The following is a 15,041-nucleotide window of genomic DNA, read 5'->3' as shown; positions in this document are numbered from 1 at the left end:
AGCCACTCCAGGGTCCCCTGGACCTGCATGTAGTGGTACCTCTCCGCCCCTGGCCCACGCTCAGAGCCTAGGCTCTCAGTTGATCAAAGCCTGCATGTGTTAAATGTCTGAAGTGTGGCGGGACACCCCTGCTACTTTTGACCTTTTGTTCTGATTCCATTTGAAAGAGAAATAGCACTTATACGATGTAAAGCAAACAACTACAAGGCTCTATGAGAATAACTGCTTGAGCATGTGCGGCACGGGGATGATGGCGCGTTACAGGACAATGCCCAGAGTACCTCAAGGCGCTCACTTGGTATAAGCTGTGCTCAAAACATCTACATTTTTCCTGAGAGCAGGAGGGAAGCTCTAAGTTGAGCCTGGGCTCTGCCCACCGGGCTACGCTGATGCCCTGGGGGAGGCAAAAACGGGGTAGGCGTTGGTCCCATTTTACAAGTGGGCAACCTTCGCTGAAGGAGGCCATGTGTCGGCCCCAATTCTACGCAGATGGTGCTGCGGCCAGATAAGGTCAGGAACCCAGAAGCCAGGACCTCGTCTGACGCAGACCCTGTGAGAGGCAGGCAGTGAGAACGCACTCCGCCCGGAGTCTGTGGCGTTGCCTCTCTGCGCCCAACAGGAATGCAGGGACCGCGAGTCTCCCAGTTCACGTCTCTGCTCCCGGGCTGGGAACCCTGGGGCGTCCGAGAGCGCTGGCCCCGCCCCGCGGTTCCTCCGCGCCCCTCGATTGGCTCCGCGGGCCAGGGCGGGGTCGGACGCCCAGCCGACGTGATGGACGGCGTCAGGCGCCGCGGCAACCGCTTCCTGTTGTCAGTCGTCCGGAGGCCGCAGCGTCCGGTCGGAGGCTTAGGGGTTGCAGCGGCCGGGAGTGCCCCCGACCCCCTCCCCACTCCGTTTGGTGAGTTAGGGGTCGGGGGCGAGGCGGGCAGCAGAGGGGCGGCGAGGCCGGGACGGGAACAGGCGAACAGGGAACAGCAGCCCTCTCCGTGATCCCAAACCCCTGGTTACCTTGAGACTGTCCTGCTTCAGAGTCCTCACCCTTCCCACCCCAAGCCCCGCGCCCCACTCCAACTAGCCTTCGGCCCGCACTGCCGCTGCTGGTCTCTCCCCTCTATTTGCCACTCGTGACCTGATCCCAGCCCTTCCCCACCCCCTCTCACCGCCGGTCTTGCGTAAATGCAGCCGCACCCTTGACCTCCCTGTAGCCCACTTCCAACCCCGACCTTGGCCACGTCCCTCCGCCTCCCTCTAACACATCTCGTCTTCACCTCTCAACCCCTTTGGCCGTGCTAGTGCTGCGCGCAGGCCTCCTCGAGAGCCACCATTCTGGTTTGCCCTTTTCGGGATCAGCTTTCTTATCCGAATCTCCCACACCCCCCTGGTCAGCTCCCCAAGGTCTGCCCATCCTGAACACCCCACCTGTGTCCCACTCTCATTTAAGACCCACCACTAAAATAGATGCCCTGTTGAGCACACCCTTTTCTTTTTGATAACTCTGATCTCAGCCCTATCCCAAGTCTTACATGTATCTTGTCCTCACAGACTCAACCCCTAACTTCCTAGCCCACCATATACTTCCTTTCCATCTCCAACCATCAGAGGACACCCCCATCCCTAAGTCTTTGCTAAACCGCCCCCAACTCTTGGTGCCCCAGTTACTACCACCCTCAGCCAATCTTATTAAAAATGAGATCTCCTGCCCTTTCACCTCTGCTGTCCCCACCTCAACTCTACACCCATTTTTCCCTTGACCCCGTCCCCATTCAATCTGAGAATTTAGTGCAGAGTCCCCTGCCAACCCCACCGGCTGCCCCTCAACAGCCAAATTTAGGTGCTTGCTGGGAGCCAGCAGTTAGAGACTGAGCTGGGTGCATGCAGGGCCTCAGGTGGTAAATAAGTGTGAAGTAGAGATCCGCCCTCCGGTCAGGGTCAGGGATTTTTTTTCCCGGGTGTCTTGTCCCCTGTACCTGCTCCCAGGGATTATGGGTCTGGCATTCATATTAAATGACTTGTGCTACTGCTGGAATGGTGGGTATCGCCCACATACCTGGAAGGTGGGGAATGGCCACTCCCCTAGCTCACTCATAGCCTGGGCCAGTGGAAGCCGTCACTTTCTTTTGGCTGGTTTTCTGGCCCAGGAGAAACTCAGGGAGTACCACTGTGTGACTGTGGTCACAGAACCACGTCCATGTGTGTTGTCCTGGCACTTGTAAAGGACCCTCCTCACCCAGTGTTCCTCCTGGCTGGAGCTGACAGCAGACCTGTCCCAACGCTTAACACAGGGAACACAATGGACGCCAGAGATGATGTTACATGTTGTGAAGAGTGTAGGTGAGAGGGTTCCCAGGAGGCTAAGGCTTAGGCGAGTACAGAGGCTGTTGAATCACTTCCTCTTTTTGCAGGTGCTGAATCTTGTGAGTTTTGGCCATTTGGTTACCCATGAACATGGGTAGTTGAGATATCTGAGTAGCTGAGGCAGGGGGACATTCCTGAGGCACCCGGGCCCCAAGTTCAGCATTTATCATCTCCTGGGCTTTGGGGGCACACATTCTCTCCAAATTCTAGTGACCTGGCTTAAGAGGGTTGGCCATTTGGCAGTAATTTTAAACGGCCCCAAACAGGACCCGTTGTCTTTGCTTGCCGTTTATAGTCTTGTTCCTTTGAAAGTTGAAGCTCTCCCTTCAGTATCCCCCGCCCCCCCCCCATTACGGTGCAATATATCAGAGTGGTCTCAGCCTACTGGCAGGGTGATTTAATGAAAGGAGTTCCATCGTGGCTGAGAATTGTATACCTCGGCTTTCCTCGGTCTGTGTAATGGAGATAACCTGCCCCTGAGCCTTATTTTTGTTTTATTCTTCTGTTCATTCAGCAGGTATTTTTTGAGCACCACTGCATGCTCTGTGTTGTTCTAGGCACTAGAAATGTAATGGTGAATGAGTTGAGCAAAGTTCCTGTTTTTAGTCATTCAGAGTTTGGTCCTTGCTGGAATCCTAAGGATGGGACAAAAATATGGGGGAGATGGGTGTTATTGAATGGAAGGAAGGAGGAGGGAAAGAAAGATACCCCATGTTCACTGATTCACATTTCTGGGCTCACTCACTAGCCTTTGGTTTGGGAATCACAGGCTAGACGTTTCTTGCCCTCCAGCTGGTATCCAATTGCTTCAAAGATGCAGTTCCCCTAGCACACTCTCTCCATCCTCCGCCCTCCAGGACACTTGTCCAGAAATCCAGCTTTTTTCAGGTGGGAGAAGGTGCAGTTTACTCAGCACTAACATGTCTGAAAGATCAGCTGCCTTTCTGAATCAGAAGATAAGTTTGTCATTCTTTTCCAACTGAAAACCATGACTCATCAACTGGTACAGCAGCTGGATGGCTTAAACGTCAGGCTGTTTGTTCTGAACAGCCTGGTACAGGATTGGATTCACTTCAGGCTGTAGAGAGGAGGCTGTTGGGAATGTCTGAGAAGTCTCTAAGGAGAAGAGGTTGCTGTTTACCTATGGATGGAGTGTTTCAGAAGTGGGGAAGCCAAGCCATCCATTTCTTCTTTTAATGTAAGTCTCATATAAGCCATTCTTTTCTTTTCTTTCTTCCTTGGTCTCTGGAAGAAGTGAAATTGGACGTTTATAGAAGCCCAGGCAGTATAATAAAGACAAGCAACCAGAACAATTCCTTCCTGTGTGTTGGAACATTTAAGAAAGGACAGCTGTGAAACCTGTGTACCATGGAAAGGACCTGGCCTCAGCTGGTTGGGACTACAGACCTGATGGGTAAGATTGTTTCTTGTTGATTTTAGCCTTATTTGATAAAAATGGAGCTTTCTGAGTACTAAGTTAATTATTACTTAGTCTATAAGTAATCAGTTTGCCTGAAACTCTTGGAACCAGAGACCTGAGACAGTTTGATCTGGTGAAGTCTGACACAAGACTTAGAATGAGGAAACCAGACAGTTTTTTCCCTTACCTGGGGCTCTTTTCTACTGAGCCTTAGTCTTCTCTGTAAAACGGGGATAATCATCCTTCTCTCACAGGATTGTTTTTTGTTTTTTTTTGTTTTTATTTATTTATTTTTGGCTGCATTGGGTCTTCATTGCTGTGCGCGGGCTTTCTTTAGTTGCAGAGAGCAGGGGCTACTCTTTGTTGTGGTGCACGGGCTTCTCATTGTGGTGGCTTCTCTTGTTGCAGACCATAGGCTCTAGGCGCATGGGCTTCAGTAGTTGTGGCACGTGGGCTCAGTAGTTGTGGCTCTCGGGCTCTAGAATGCAGGCTAAGTAGTTGTGGCACATGGGCTTAGTTGCTCCGTGGCATGTGGGATATTCCCGGACCAAGGCTCGAACCCGTGTCCCCTGCATTGGCAGGCGGATTCTTAACCACTGTGCCACCAGGGAAGTCCCCAGGACTGTTTTAAGAATTAAATGAGATTAGAGAAGCTAGGAGAGCGATGTCAGGATGAATCAATACTTAGGGGGAGAGGTAGACTTTTTGTGGTTAGAAGTTGCCTAAAAGGCAGACAGAAGTCACCTTTTCTGCTAAACTCCACCAGTAATGTTTGAAGAGCCCTTTGGTAATGTTGCCCACGTTCTGTCCTTAACTCTTTTTAGCCTAGGTCTCCTTGCAGCCACGCCTCTCTTTGCTTTGGTTTTTGGTGTCAATGAAGACTGTTCTGAGGACAGAAAGTGAAACCAGTCCCATAGGAAGGTGGACTGGGGGTCTGGAGAACGACGGAGTGCTGACCCAGCAGTCAGGAGACCCAAAGCCCCCTTATGGTTCCATCAGCAAGTTCTCGTGTCTCCTGCCCCCTGAGGCATGATGGAGCAGACCCACATAGGTGGGGTGCTTTGGCTTCTTGCAAAGAAAGGTGTGCCCTGAATTGTGGCCCGAACCCCAAAGCCTCAGTCCTATTTTGTGAGTTGTCAAGTGGCCATTCTCCTTCTGGACTCCTCTGCACTGTCGTCAGTCATTTTGTGGCTTTTCTGACTCTTGGTTTTAGGGGGCGATTACGTGTCTCGCCCTGCTCTTGACCTCTCAGCATCAGTTTGCTTTGGGTTTTTTTTTTTTTTTTTTTAACAATGGTTTCATGAGCAGTGATGGGGGGGGCCTCTGTGTTTTGTTTTGTTTTGTTTTTTCAATTTATTTATTTTTATTTATTTATGGCTGTGTTGGGTCTTCGTTTCTGTGCGAGGGCTTTCTCCAGTTGTGGCAAGCGGGGGCCACTCTTCATCGCGGTGTGCGGGCCTCTCACTATCGCGGCCTCTTTTGTTGCGGAGCACAGGCTCCAGACGCGCAGGCTCAGTAGTTGTGGCACACGGGCCCAGTTGCTCCGCGGCATGTGGGATCTTCCCAGACCAGGGCTCGAACCTGTGTCCCCTGCACTGGCAGGCAGATTCTCAACCACTGCGCCACCAGGGAAGCCCTGCTTTGGGTTTTTAGCAGACCCTTACTGGGCTGGAGCACCCACTTACTAACAGGCCTCCCTCCCTCCCATGAATATTATTTTCAGTTAATTAGTTAATGAGACCTTAATGCAGCCAGGCTGTTATTCAGATTGTTGAGGCCTAAGCCCTTCCTGGCCTGGCCTGTGGCTGGCTGAGGGAAGGGCAGTTTTGCAGCTTGAGGCTCTGTCTAGAAGGGCAGGCCGGAGGGGAGGCCTTTGGCTGCTGGAATTGCTGAAGGGGATTGGAACCCAGGGTCTTGGAGCCAGAGAACCTGGATCTGGCCTCCTGGGCTGCACAAGGGTGGCCTGGAAGGAACATTGTCCAGAGGGACTGTCTGCAGCACATGTCCCCTTATCTGGGGCGCTGGTGGCTGGAGTGTGGAGGAGGGCCCTGAAGAATCCCTGGTAGGTGGGAGGGGGATGAGGTGAGGGTGAGGTAAGTCAGACAAGGCCTGAGGCCGGGGGCCCGTGTTCTGGGGTCTCTCACACCCTGACCAGAGTTGGCTCTGCGGGGGCCGCCCTCCACACACCTTACTTGGAGAGGTTGGCTCTGGGTCCTGTTTACCCACTGCCCACTCCAGAGGCCAGGGATTGAATCAGAGCAGCTCCTACCATTTAGGGCCACTCTGCTTCTCTCATCTCCAAGCGTCACGCTCATGTCCTCCCGTAAACCTTTCCTGCCAGACTGACCTCAGTGTTCCACTGTGGCCCCTCACCTGGGCCCCTGGCTGAAGAGCCCTCCTCCCAGGCCTCCCTTGCCCCCTTGCCCGTCACCCCCTTAGCCCTAGCCCACACCCGCCTCTTCCAGAGGGAGGTGGTCACGCTCCTTCTGGAGTCAGGGGGTTTCTCTTGCGCTCGGGTTGCTGTTGTCCTGGCGGCGGCTGGTAGAGTTGGCCACTTACCAGCCCTGGGATCTTGGGAATTTCCTTGACCTGGGTCAGCTTCTACTTCTTATCTGTCAGACTGAGATGATAAGACACTCCTAGGATGGTTATCAGGAATGAATGGGATAATACATGTGAAGGGCACAAAACCCATTTAACAGGTCTTGGTTTTACTAACTTCTTTGGGCCATGGGTTCTTGAGAGCAGAGAGAGCAGTAACCTGATTTTCTCTCTCTTTATTATTTTTTGTTGTTGGTGGTGTCCCCTCATGCTTAGCTGTGTGGCCACTAGAGATTTGTTTAGATGTGAGTGTGCCTGTCCAGTCCTGCTCTGTGCAAGTTCCCAGGGCGGGCCAGGCCAGGCAGCAGCCCCTTCAGGCTCAGGCTGCAGTCCTCACCCGCACCCCACCCTTAGCCTCAGCCACCCCAGGAGAGAGCCAGCTGCCCCGAGAGACCGAGAGATTTCTCTGTGTACTGACTTCAGCTGCTGGCACACGCTGAATTAGGTAGTGGCATTCTTTGCCTGTAGATTTGGGCAGCCGCATCCACTGGGAGATACCATTTATCCTCGGTAAGTATCAGGCCCTGTGCTCAGCGTTTTCCATACTCATAGTCTCCACTTAAGAGGTCTGATACGTGCCCCAGTGTGCCTAGCTGGTTAGTGGCAAATTGAGATCAGAACTCGTGTTGTTCCCCTTTAGATATGTCCCTGTGCTGCTCAAGCTAGACCTCTGCAGCCCAAAGGAGAAGCAGCTGTGTGGCGAGAGAGCCCTTCCTTTTGAAGGCGTTTCAGTTGTACTTTTCTCCACTGAGCTGGCCGACCCTGGGCTGGGATGGGAGTCGGGACAGTTGCAGAGCCCAGGCCCTGAATGTGAATTGTGAGCCCCTGCTTCCCCGCCCCTGTGGGTTCTTGGCACCTTCAGCTGCAGCATCCCCCCTTGCAGCCTCAGCTCTGTATCTAAATTAGCCTTTTTTTCTTTTTTTAATAAATTTATTTATTTATTTTTGTCTGTGTTTGGTCTTCATTGCTGCACGCGGGCTTTCTCTATTTGTGGCGAGCAGGGGCTACTCTTCATTGCGGTGCATGGGCTTCTCATTGCTGTGGCTTCTCTTGTTGCGGAGCACGGGCTCTAGGCGCGCGGGCTTCAGTAGTTGTGGCATGCGGGCTCAGTAGTTGTGGCTCGCGGGCTCTAGAGCACAGGCTCAGTAGTTGTGGCGCACGGGCTTAGTTGCTCCGCGGCATGTGGGATCTTCCCAGACCAGGGCTCGAACCCCTGTCCCCTGCATTGGCAGGCGGATTCTTAACCACTGTGCCACCAGGGAAGTCCCTAAATTAGCCTTTTATTCCCTGCTTTTTTGTGCCAGCATTTGGAGTGGAGTCAAGAGCCCTTTCTACCCACCCTTTGGGACAGACCTGCCCATGGCACACCCCACGAGATCTTTTTTCCTTCCTTGTTTCCATCCTTAAAATCCACTCTCAGTTTTTACTTTTGTATTGAAAGTCCTTGCAGTTGCAGGTTGAGTAAGATGGGGGTGGGGCGTGGGGAGGAGATCGTCTGGGCGCAGTGATTGTTCATCCGGCCGTGTCTGTCCCTGCAGGTGTCATGTGATTCTTCTGGGGAGCTGCTGCTTGAGTGGAAATGCTCTCAGCGGTGGAGAATGGACTGGACCCCCGGGCTGCCATCCCGGTAGGCAACAAGGGAGAATCAAGGGTGAGGGAAGGGGTGCCTGGGACAGCCATTTCATTGTTTTTTCTCACTTTGAAGTGCATTTGCACTGTTCAGAAAGAGAGACCTGGAGTTGAGAAAAAGTTATAGCAGAAGCAGGCTCCGAGGAGATCCTGCCCTTTCTAGATCATCTTATTGGTGATAAAATGGAGATTTACAAAAAACAATGGAGATTGCATGTAGGTTACCTAAGGACCAAGGATTTCTCCAAAGAAGATATACAAATGACCAATAAGTACATAAAAAGACGCTCAACATCATTAGACATTAGACTAAGGCAAATCAAAACCATAATGAGGAAAACAGAAGTAGAGTCACCACGGACGTAGAAAACAAACTCATGGTTACCGGGAACAAGGTGTGGGAGGGATAAATTGGGATAAATTGGGAGATTGGGACTGACGTATACACACTACTATATATAAAATAGATAACCAATAAGAACCTGCTGTATAGCACAGGGAACTCTACTCAGTACTCTGTAATGGCCTATATAGGAAAAGAATCTAAAAAAAAAAAAAAGGTGGATATATGTCTATGTATAACTGATTCACTTTGCTGTACACCTGAAACTAACACAACATTGTACGTCAACTATACTCCAATACAAATGTTTTTTAAAAAGTAAAATAAAATAGTAAGAAAAAAAAGTCATAATGAGGGACTTACTCAGTGGTCCAGTGGTTAAGACTCCGTGCTTCCACTGCAGGGAGGTATGGGTTCAGTCCCTGGTTGGGGAACTAAGATCCCACATGCTGTGCGGCGCGGCCAGAAAAAAAAAAAAAGACATAATGAGATACTTCTTCATATCCACTAGGATGACTGTAATCAAAATGGCAGACAATAATAAGTATTGGTGGGGTTGTGGAGAAGTTGGAACTCTCATACCTTCCTGATGGGAGTGTAAAATGGTATAGCCATTGTGGAAAACAGTTTGATAGTTCCTCAAAAAGTGAAACATAGAGTTGCATGTGACTTAGCAATTCCACTCCTAGGTATACACCCAAGAGAATTGAGAACATATATTTACACAAAAAACTATGAACATGAATGTTCATAGCAGCGTTGTAGCCAAAAAGTGGAAACAACCCAAATATCTATTAATCAATGAATGGATAAATAAAATGTGATATATCCATGCAATGGAATATTATTTGGCAATAAAAAGGAATGAAGGATTGATATGTGCTACAACACAGACAAACTTGAAAACGCACTAAGTGAAGTCAGACACAAAAGGCTGCATATCGTATGATTCCATTTATAAGAAATGTCCAGAATAGGCAAATCCATAGAGACAGAAAGTAGATCAGTGGTTGCCAAGGGTTGGGGGAGAGGGGAATAGTGAGTGACGGCTAATAGGTACAGGGTTTCTTTGGGGGATCATAAAAATGTTCTAAAATTAGATAGCGGAAATGGTTGCACAATTCTGTGAATGTACTAAAAACCACTGAGCTGTGTATTTTAATGAGTGAATTTTATGATATGTAAGTTATGTCTCATTAAAGCTGTTCTAAAAAAGGAACATTTAACTTTTCACAGAACATTAACATTAATTGTGTTGGCTAAAATAAAAATGAAACAGTGAAATATTTGTCCATAATCCTATCACCTAATAATTCAAACCAGTTTTTCTACAATCCCTTCCAGTCCTTTTCCAAACCCTTAGGTAATTTTGACATATGTACTTATATTATGACAGAACGATCTTAACTCTGTATTTTCAAAGGACTTTATGTATATTTTATAATTTATTCATTTAACAAACATTTACTGAGTACATGTGCCAGGAACCAGGCCCATTGTTGAGGGCACAAGGATGAATAAAAAACTAGTCCTACCTTCAAAGAGTAATACCCCCAGCTGTAAATCACCAAGTATTATTTCCATTTAACAGATGAGAAAGTTGAGGCTCAGAGAGGTTAAGTGAAATATTTGAGGTGACCCAACTGGTGACTGACAGAGCTGAGACTAAACCCAGGCTCTGACTGCCAGGTCTAGGATCTTTCTTCATGTAAACCGTGCTCCTGTTTCTGGGTGTTTTTATTGTTCTAAAGCAGCACTTTTTGCCTCTTAACTTGTTGACTCTCAGTGGAATGTTGGTCATGTGATTAAGGTGGAAAGCCTCACCCCTGCCCTAGATGGATTACCCAAGCTCCCATAGCTGTAACTCTGATGGAGCCAGTATTTAAACACAAGGTTTATATGGCTATCAGCTTACTGAAGTTTGGTTTAAAAAACAAACAGGGATTTCCCTGGCTGTCCAGTGGTTAGGACCCCGCGCTGTCACTGCCGTGGGCCGGGTTCAGTCCCTGGTCGGGGAACTAAGATCCCGCAAGCCTCTCCGTGCGGCCAATAAATAAGTAAATAAAAAATAGAAAACAAAGAACTTTTAAAAACACACGTATCTTTGCAAAAACTAACAACACATCTTGGGGCGATTTTCCTTTTCTTCTCTCTGCTTTGTCTTTATTTTCTACTGTTAGCCTGTACTCGTTTTGCTACACAGATATGTAGATTTGTGCATGCATGTGGACCCATGTGTTTGGCCACAGGAAGAGTCACATTGTAGGGGTCGCCATAGGAGCCTCTAAAGGCCTGTGTTATGTCTGGCGCCACCCAGGTCATCAAGAAGAAGCTAGTGGGCTCCGTGAAGGCACTGCAGAAGCAGTACGTGTCCTTGGACACAGCAGTCACAAGCGAAGACGGAGATGCCAACAGCATGTGCAGCGCCCTGGAAGCCGTCTTCATCCACGGCCTGCACACCAAGCACATCCGAGCCGAGGCCGGAGGGAAAAGGAAGAAAAGTGCCCACCAGAAGCCTCTGCCTCAGCCCGTCTTCTGGCCCCTCCTGAAAGCTGTCACCCACAAGTGAGAGCTGCTGGGGGTGGCGGGGTGGGGGTTGGAGGCGGTTCACGTCGGGGAGGAGCTTCAGAGTGTGGGACGCTGGGCTCTTCCCTCCAGCCGTGCGGGAAAGACACAGAGAGCCCTGTGTCCCGGAGAGGAGATGGTGGACCAAGCGGGGTTGTGGGGGGGATGTTAGACCAGGGCTCAGTGAGCCCCTCAGACCATGGCCTGGGGCAGCGTCGAGCCCCTGGGCTGGTCGCCCTGAGCACGAGCAGGAGCCTTCTTTTTACCACTCTCTGGCAAATTCGGTAGTTACAACAGAGGTTGTGCAGCCTGCAAAGCCTGAAATCTTTACTGTCTGGCCCTTTCCAGAAGTTTGCTGACCCTGCCTTAGGATGTTTGCACATCTGTGTGCTACGTATCATACTTGTAACAAGGTAGGGTTTGTTTCTTTTTTTTTAAGAAGAGTGGCATCCAGCTAGAGCCTCTGAATGTGTGCTCTGAGACACTTGTCTTGCTGGCCCTGCCCTGAACCGCCTGGGCTTTGGAGCAAGCAGCTGACATTGTGCCTCTCAGGGCTATTAATTGCCACCTCCTGCCCGAAGGTGCCTTTGTCAGTCTCTAATCTTCCTTCCCGTGCTACTGCCACTGCCCTATCTCAGGCTCTTACCTCACTCCTGGGTGGCAGTGCCTTTCTAATTGTCCCCCTTATCTCATTCTGTCTTTTCTTTGGTCAGTCAGCCCACATTTACTGAGCTTAAGCTGACCGGAGCTCCATCACTGGGTTCTGCAGAGTACCGTCCACACTCCCGTGGAGGAGACGTGCACAGGGGATGGCGGTAGTCAGAGGAGGGGCGTTTACATCAGACCGAGGCATTCAGGAGCTGAGTTTGGTACACGTGGGGCTGGGTTGGGTAGGAGCACCCCACCCTGAAGTCTGCGTAGCTGCGAGCACGTCACTTTCCTGAGCAAAAACCTGTAGCCCACAGGCTCCCAAATGCCAGCCAGCCTGGGGTCTGCTTCACTTGGCTGGGGCCCCGGAACCTGTATCCTAACCTAGTTCTCCAGGTGATTCCGATGCACCGCCAGGTGTGGGGAGCATCGCCCCGCTTTGCCTCCCCCGTTTGATACTCAGGGCCCTGCATTACCTGGCTTTGCAACCCAATTACCCGCTCTTCGTCCCTGTGCTGTAACTGGAGCGCTCCCCACTCGTGTTACAGTCTGTTGCTTTCCTACCCTTTATGTTTTTTTCTCCGTCAGTCCCTTGTGCCTCAAAGCTTCTCCATCCATCTTTGCCTCTTGTAGTCCCTCAAGGCCCAGCTCAGATACTGCCCTTTTCTGTGACGTTTTTCTTACTCCAACCCAGAGGTGATTACCCAGCCCTCACCCCAGCTCTGCTAACAGCAGGGCTCACCTCAATATGCCCTTGAAAGGCGGTTTCCTGGACCGAGGGTAGGGACCATGACTTTACCCTGTGTCTTCACAGCTCCAAGGACCTCAACCTAAAATTTAGGGGCTTAGCAGACATGTCCTGGATGAGCAGATGACGTCAGGGGCCGGACGGGTAGTTGTCATGAAAATGGCAACAATCCTTCATGACACTAAATGTAAAAAAGTTGGGGGGTTAGAGCTGAACCTTTCTAAATTCCCCTTTGAACGCTGTTATCCAGGAGTTTTTCATGCCTATGTATATTTGCGGTCGTTGTTACTGGCTCTTGCTAACCAGTGGATAAAATGACATGTCCGTGATTTGGAGTTGTTTCTTGAAGCACGTGCGTTCTCCGCCTTCCCAGACACATCATCTCGGAATTGGAGCACCTGATCTTTGTGAGCACGGACGTGGGCCGCTGCCGGGCCTGGCTGCGGCTGGCCCTCAATGACGGCCTGATGGAGTGCTACCTGAAGCTGCTGCTGCAGGAGCAGGCCCGCTTGTGCGAGTACTACCAGCCCACGGCCCTGCTCCGGGACGCCGAGGAGGGCGAGTTCCTCCTGAGCTTCCTGCAGGGCCTGACGTCCCTGTCCTTCGAGCTCTCCTACAAGTCTGCCATCCTAAACGAGTGGACGCTCACCCCGCTGGCCCTCTCCGGGCTCTGCCCGCTCTCGGAGCTCGACCCCCTCACTACCTCTGGAGCGGAACTACAGCGGAAGGAGTCTCTGGATTCCATCTCCCATTCCTCAGGCTCGGAGGACATCGAGGTCCAGCACTCGGGCCATAAGATCCGACGGAACAGGGGGCTCACGGCCTCCTCCCTCAGTCTGGACACGGCTAGTTCGTCCCAGCTCTCTTGCAGCCTCAACTCTGACAGCTGCCTGCTCCAAGAGAATGGCTCTAAGAGTCCAGACCGTTCCGAGGAGCCCATGTCCTGCGACTCAGACCTGGGGACGGCAAATGCTGACGATTCAGACCTGTCTCTGCAAGAGTGAGTACCCCTCCCCCACCCCTTCCCTCTCTTTCTCCTTCCTTCCTTCTCTTTCTCCTTCCTTCCTTCTCTTCCTCTTGCCCTCCCTCCCTTCCTGGGGCGTGTGATTGCCTGTCACTGAGCACGGAACTCTGTTAGGGCGTAAAGACAGACGAAGGGGGCAGGGACTGGAATTGCTGGGAGCTGTACCTTCAGGCAGACTGGGGCCAGTGGGGAGAATGCATTTAGAGGGGGCTCAGAGTTGGTTCCAGCCCCAGCTCTGTCCTGGTGACCTGTGACAAGTTATTTAATCTCTCTGAGATTTAGTGTGAAATATTATTGTCGTCTTCATCTAGAGAGAAGGAAACTTATAGTTCAGAGCTCTATGTACAACTTCCAAAAAAGTGCAATGAAGCACAGTGCATAAGGGTGATCTTCTCGGACCTCACAGAAGACCTTCTGGGGGACACAAAACCTTAGTGATGCCAGGACGGGGGTGGCAGACAAATGGGGACGAGCAAGTGTGTGGAGGAGGAGGACATGGAGTGACGAACTTGACTGGAGAAGGGAGCCTGGCCACAGCCTTCCTTCCTTCAGGCTTTTTAACATTAATTTTTGAATAGATAATATATTTTTATAGTTTAAAAAAATCTAAAATATATACAGTGAAAAGTCTTTCCCACTGTATTTATGTAACCATAATTATTAATTTCTTGCATATTTTTCCAGTTTCTAAATGCATCTATAACAAATATGAATGTACAAATTTTAAAATTTTCTTTCTTCTTTCTTTATTTTTTAAATTGAAGTATAGTTGATTTACAATGTTGTGTTAGTTTCAGGTGTACAGCACAGTAATTCAGTTATTTATACACATATATAAATACGTTATATATATATAATATATATAAATAAATATATATATAACATATTGTTATATATATATAAAAAATATATTGTTTTTCAGATTCTTTTCCCTTATAGGTTATTATCTTTCTTATTTCTTATTCCTTTCTTTCCATGAAAGCTAGTATAAATTATAAATACATTATTCTATACCTTGTTTGGGAGATCTTTTCATATCAGAGCTTCTTTTTTTTTTTTTCCTATTACAGATTTTTCCATTGTATGAATGTACCTTAGTTTATTGAATCAGCCCTGAGTTTAATGGACATTGGAGTTCAGTGTTTCTATAAATAACCTGTGTATGTGGTCCTTTAGGCCTACGCAAGCTATCTCTGTTCAGTAAATTCCCAGAAGCAAAATTGCTGAGCCAAGGAATAAATTAATTTGTAATTTTCACAGATATTGCCTATTTGCACTCTATCAGGGTTGTGCTTGTGTCCTCTCAGCCTTGTCAACAGAAGGTATTATCAAACTTTTGGAAGTTTGCTCGTCTCATAGGTAAAAAATGGTAGCCGTCTCTGAAGCATTTCCTCTAGTAGGACCTGTGTTACATCAGCTGTGTTTAGGACCTTTCCACTCCTGCTGTTCCCCACCCTTCCCCCCACCTTGGTTCAGGTCTTTACAGGGCTCTCACCCAGTGTGGGAATCACACCAGGATTGGGTGTCATGGACTGGCCCTGGAGCAGATCTAGTTTCAAGCCCCGTTCCACCACCTACAAGCCCAGTAATGTCTTGTACATGGCTAACTCTTTTTGAGGTTCTGTTTCTTCATCTTTTTCCTTTTTTTTTTTTTTAATTTTTATTGGAGTAGAGTTGATTTACAATGTTGTTTCAGTTTCTGCTGTAC

The 15,041-nt window shown here is 49.4% G+C and overlaps 1 protein-coding gene across 15 annotated transcripts in view; it reads left to right on the top strand.

The window, feature by feature from the left end:
• Positions 1-787: 787 nt before the first annotated feature.
• Positions 788-15,041, top strand: part of LOC118886298 (pleckstrin homology domain-containing family M member 1) — an 85,916-nt gene continuing 71,662 nt past the window's right edge. For 6 of the 15 annotated variants that reach the window (XR_005017704.1, XR_005017705.1, XR_005017706.1 and 3 more), the window contains exons 1-5: positions 789-898; positions 3,608-3,769; positions 7,915-8,003; positions 10,666-10,913; positions 12,659-13,309. Coding sequence is in view for 10 of the 15 variants with exons in the window: in XM_036835819.1 (XP_036691714.1) it covers positions 7,956-8,003; positions 10,666-10,913; positions 12,659-13,309 (947 nt within the window). In the remaining 5 variants the exon portion in view is untranslated. Of the gene's footprint in view, positions 899-3,607; positions 3,770-7,914; positions 8,004-10,665; positions 10,914-12,658; positions 13,310-15,041 lie in introns of all 15 variants that reach the window. The other 9 variants (XR_005017702.1, XR_005017703.1, XM_036835821.1 and 6 more) reach the window with 4 other exon arrangements.

Source organism: Balaenoptera musculus, chromosome 20, assembly GCF_009873245.2.
Source record: "Balaenoptera musculus isolate JJ_BM4_2016_0621 chromosome 20, mBalMus1.pri.v3, whole genome shotgun sequence".
Classification (NCBI taxonomy): domain Eukaryota; kingdom Metazoa; phylum Chordata; class Mammalia; order Artiodactyla; family Balaenopteridae; genus Balaenoptera; species Balaenoptera musculus.
This window is presented reverse-complemented; position numbering and strand designations above follow the sequence as displayed.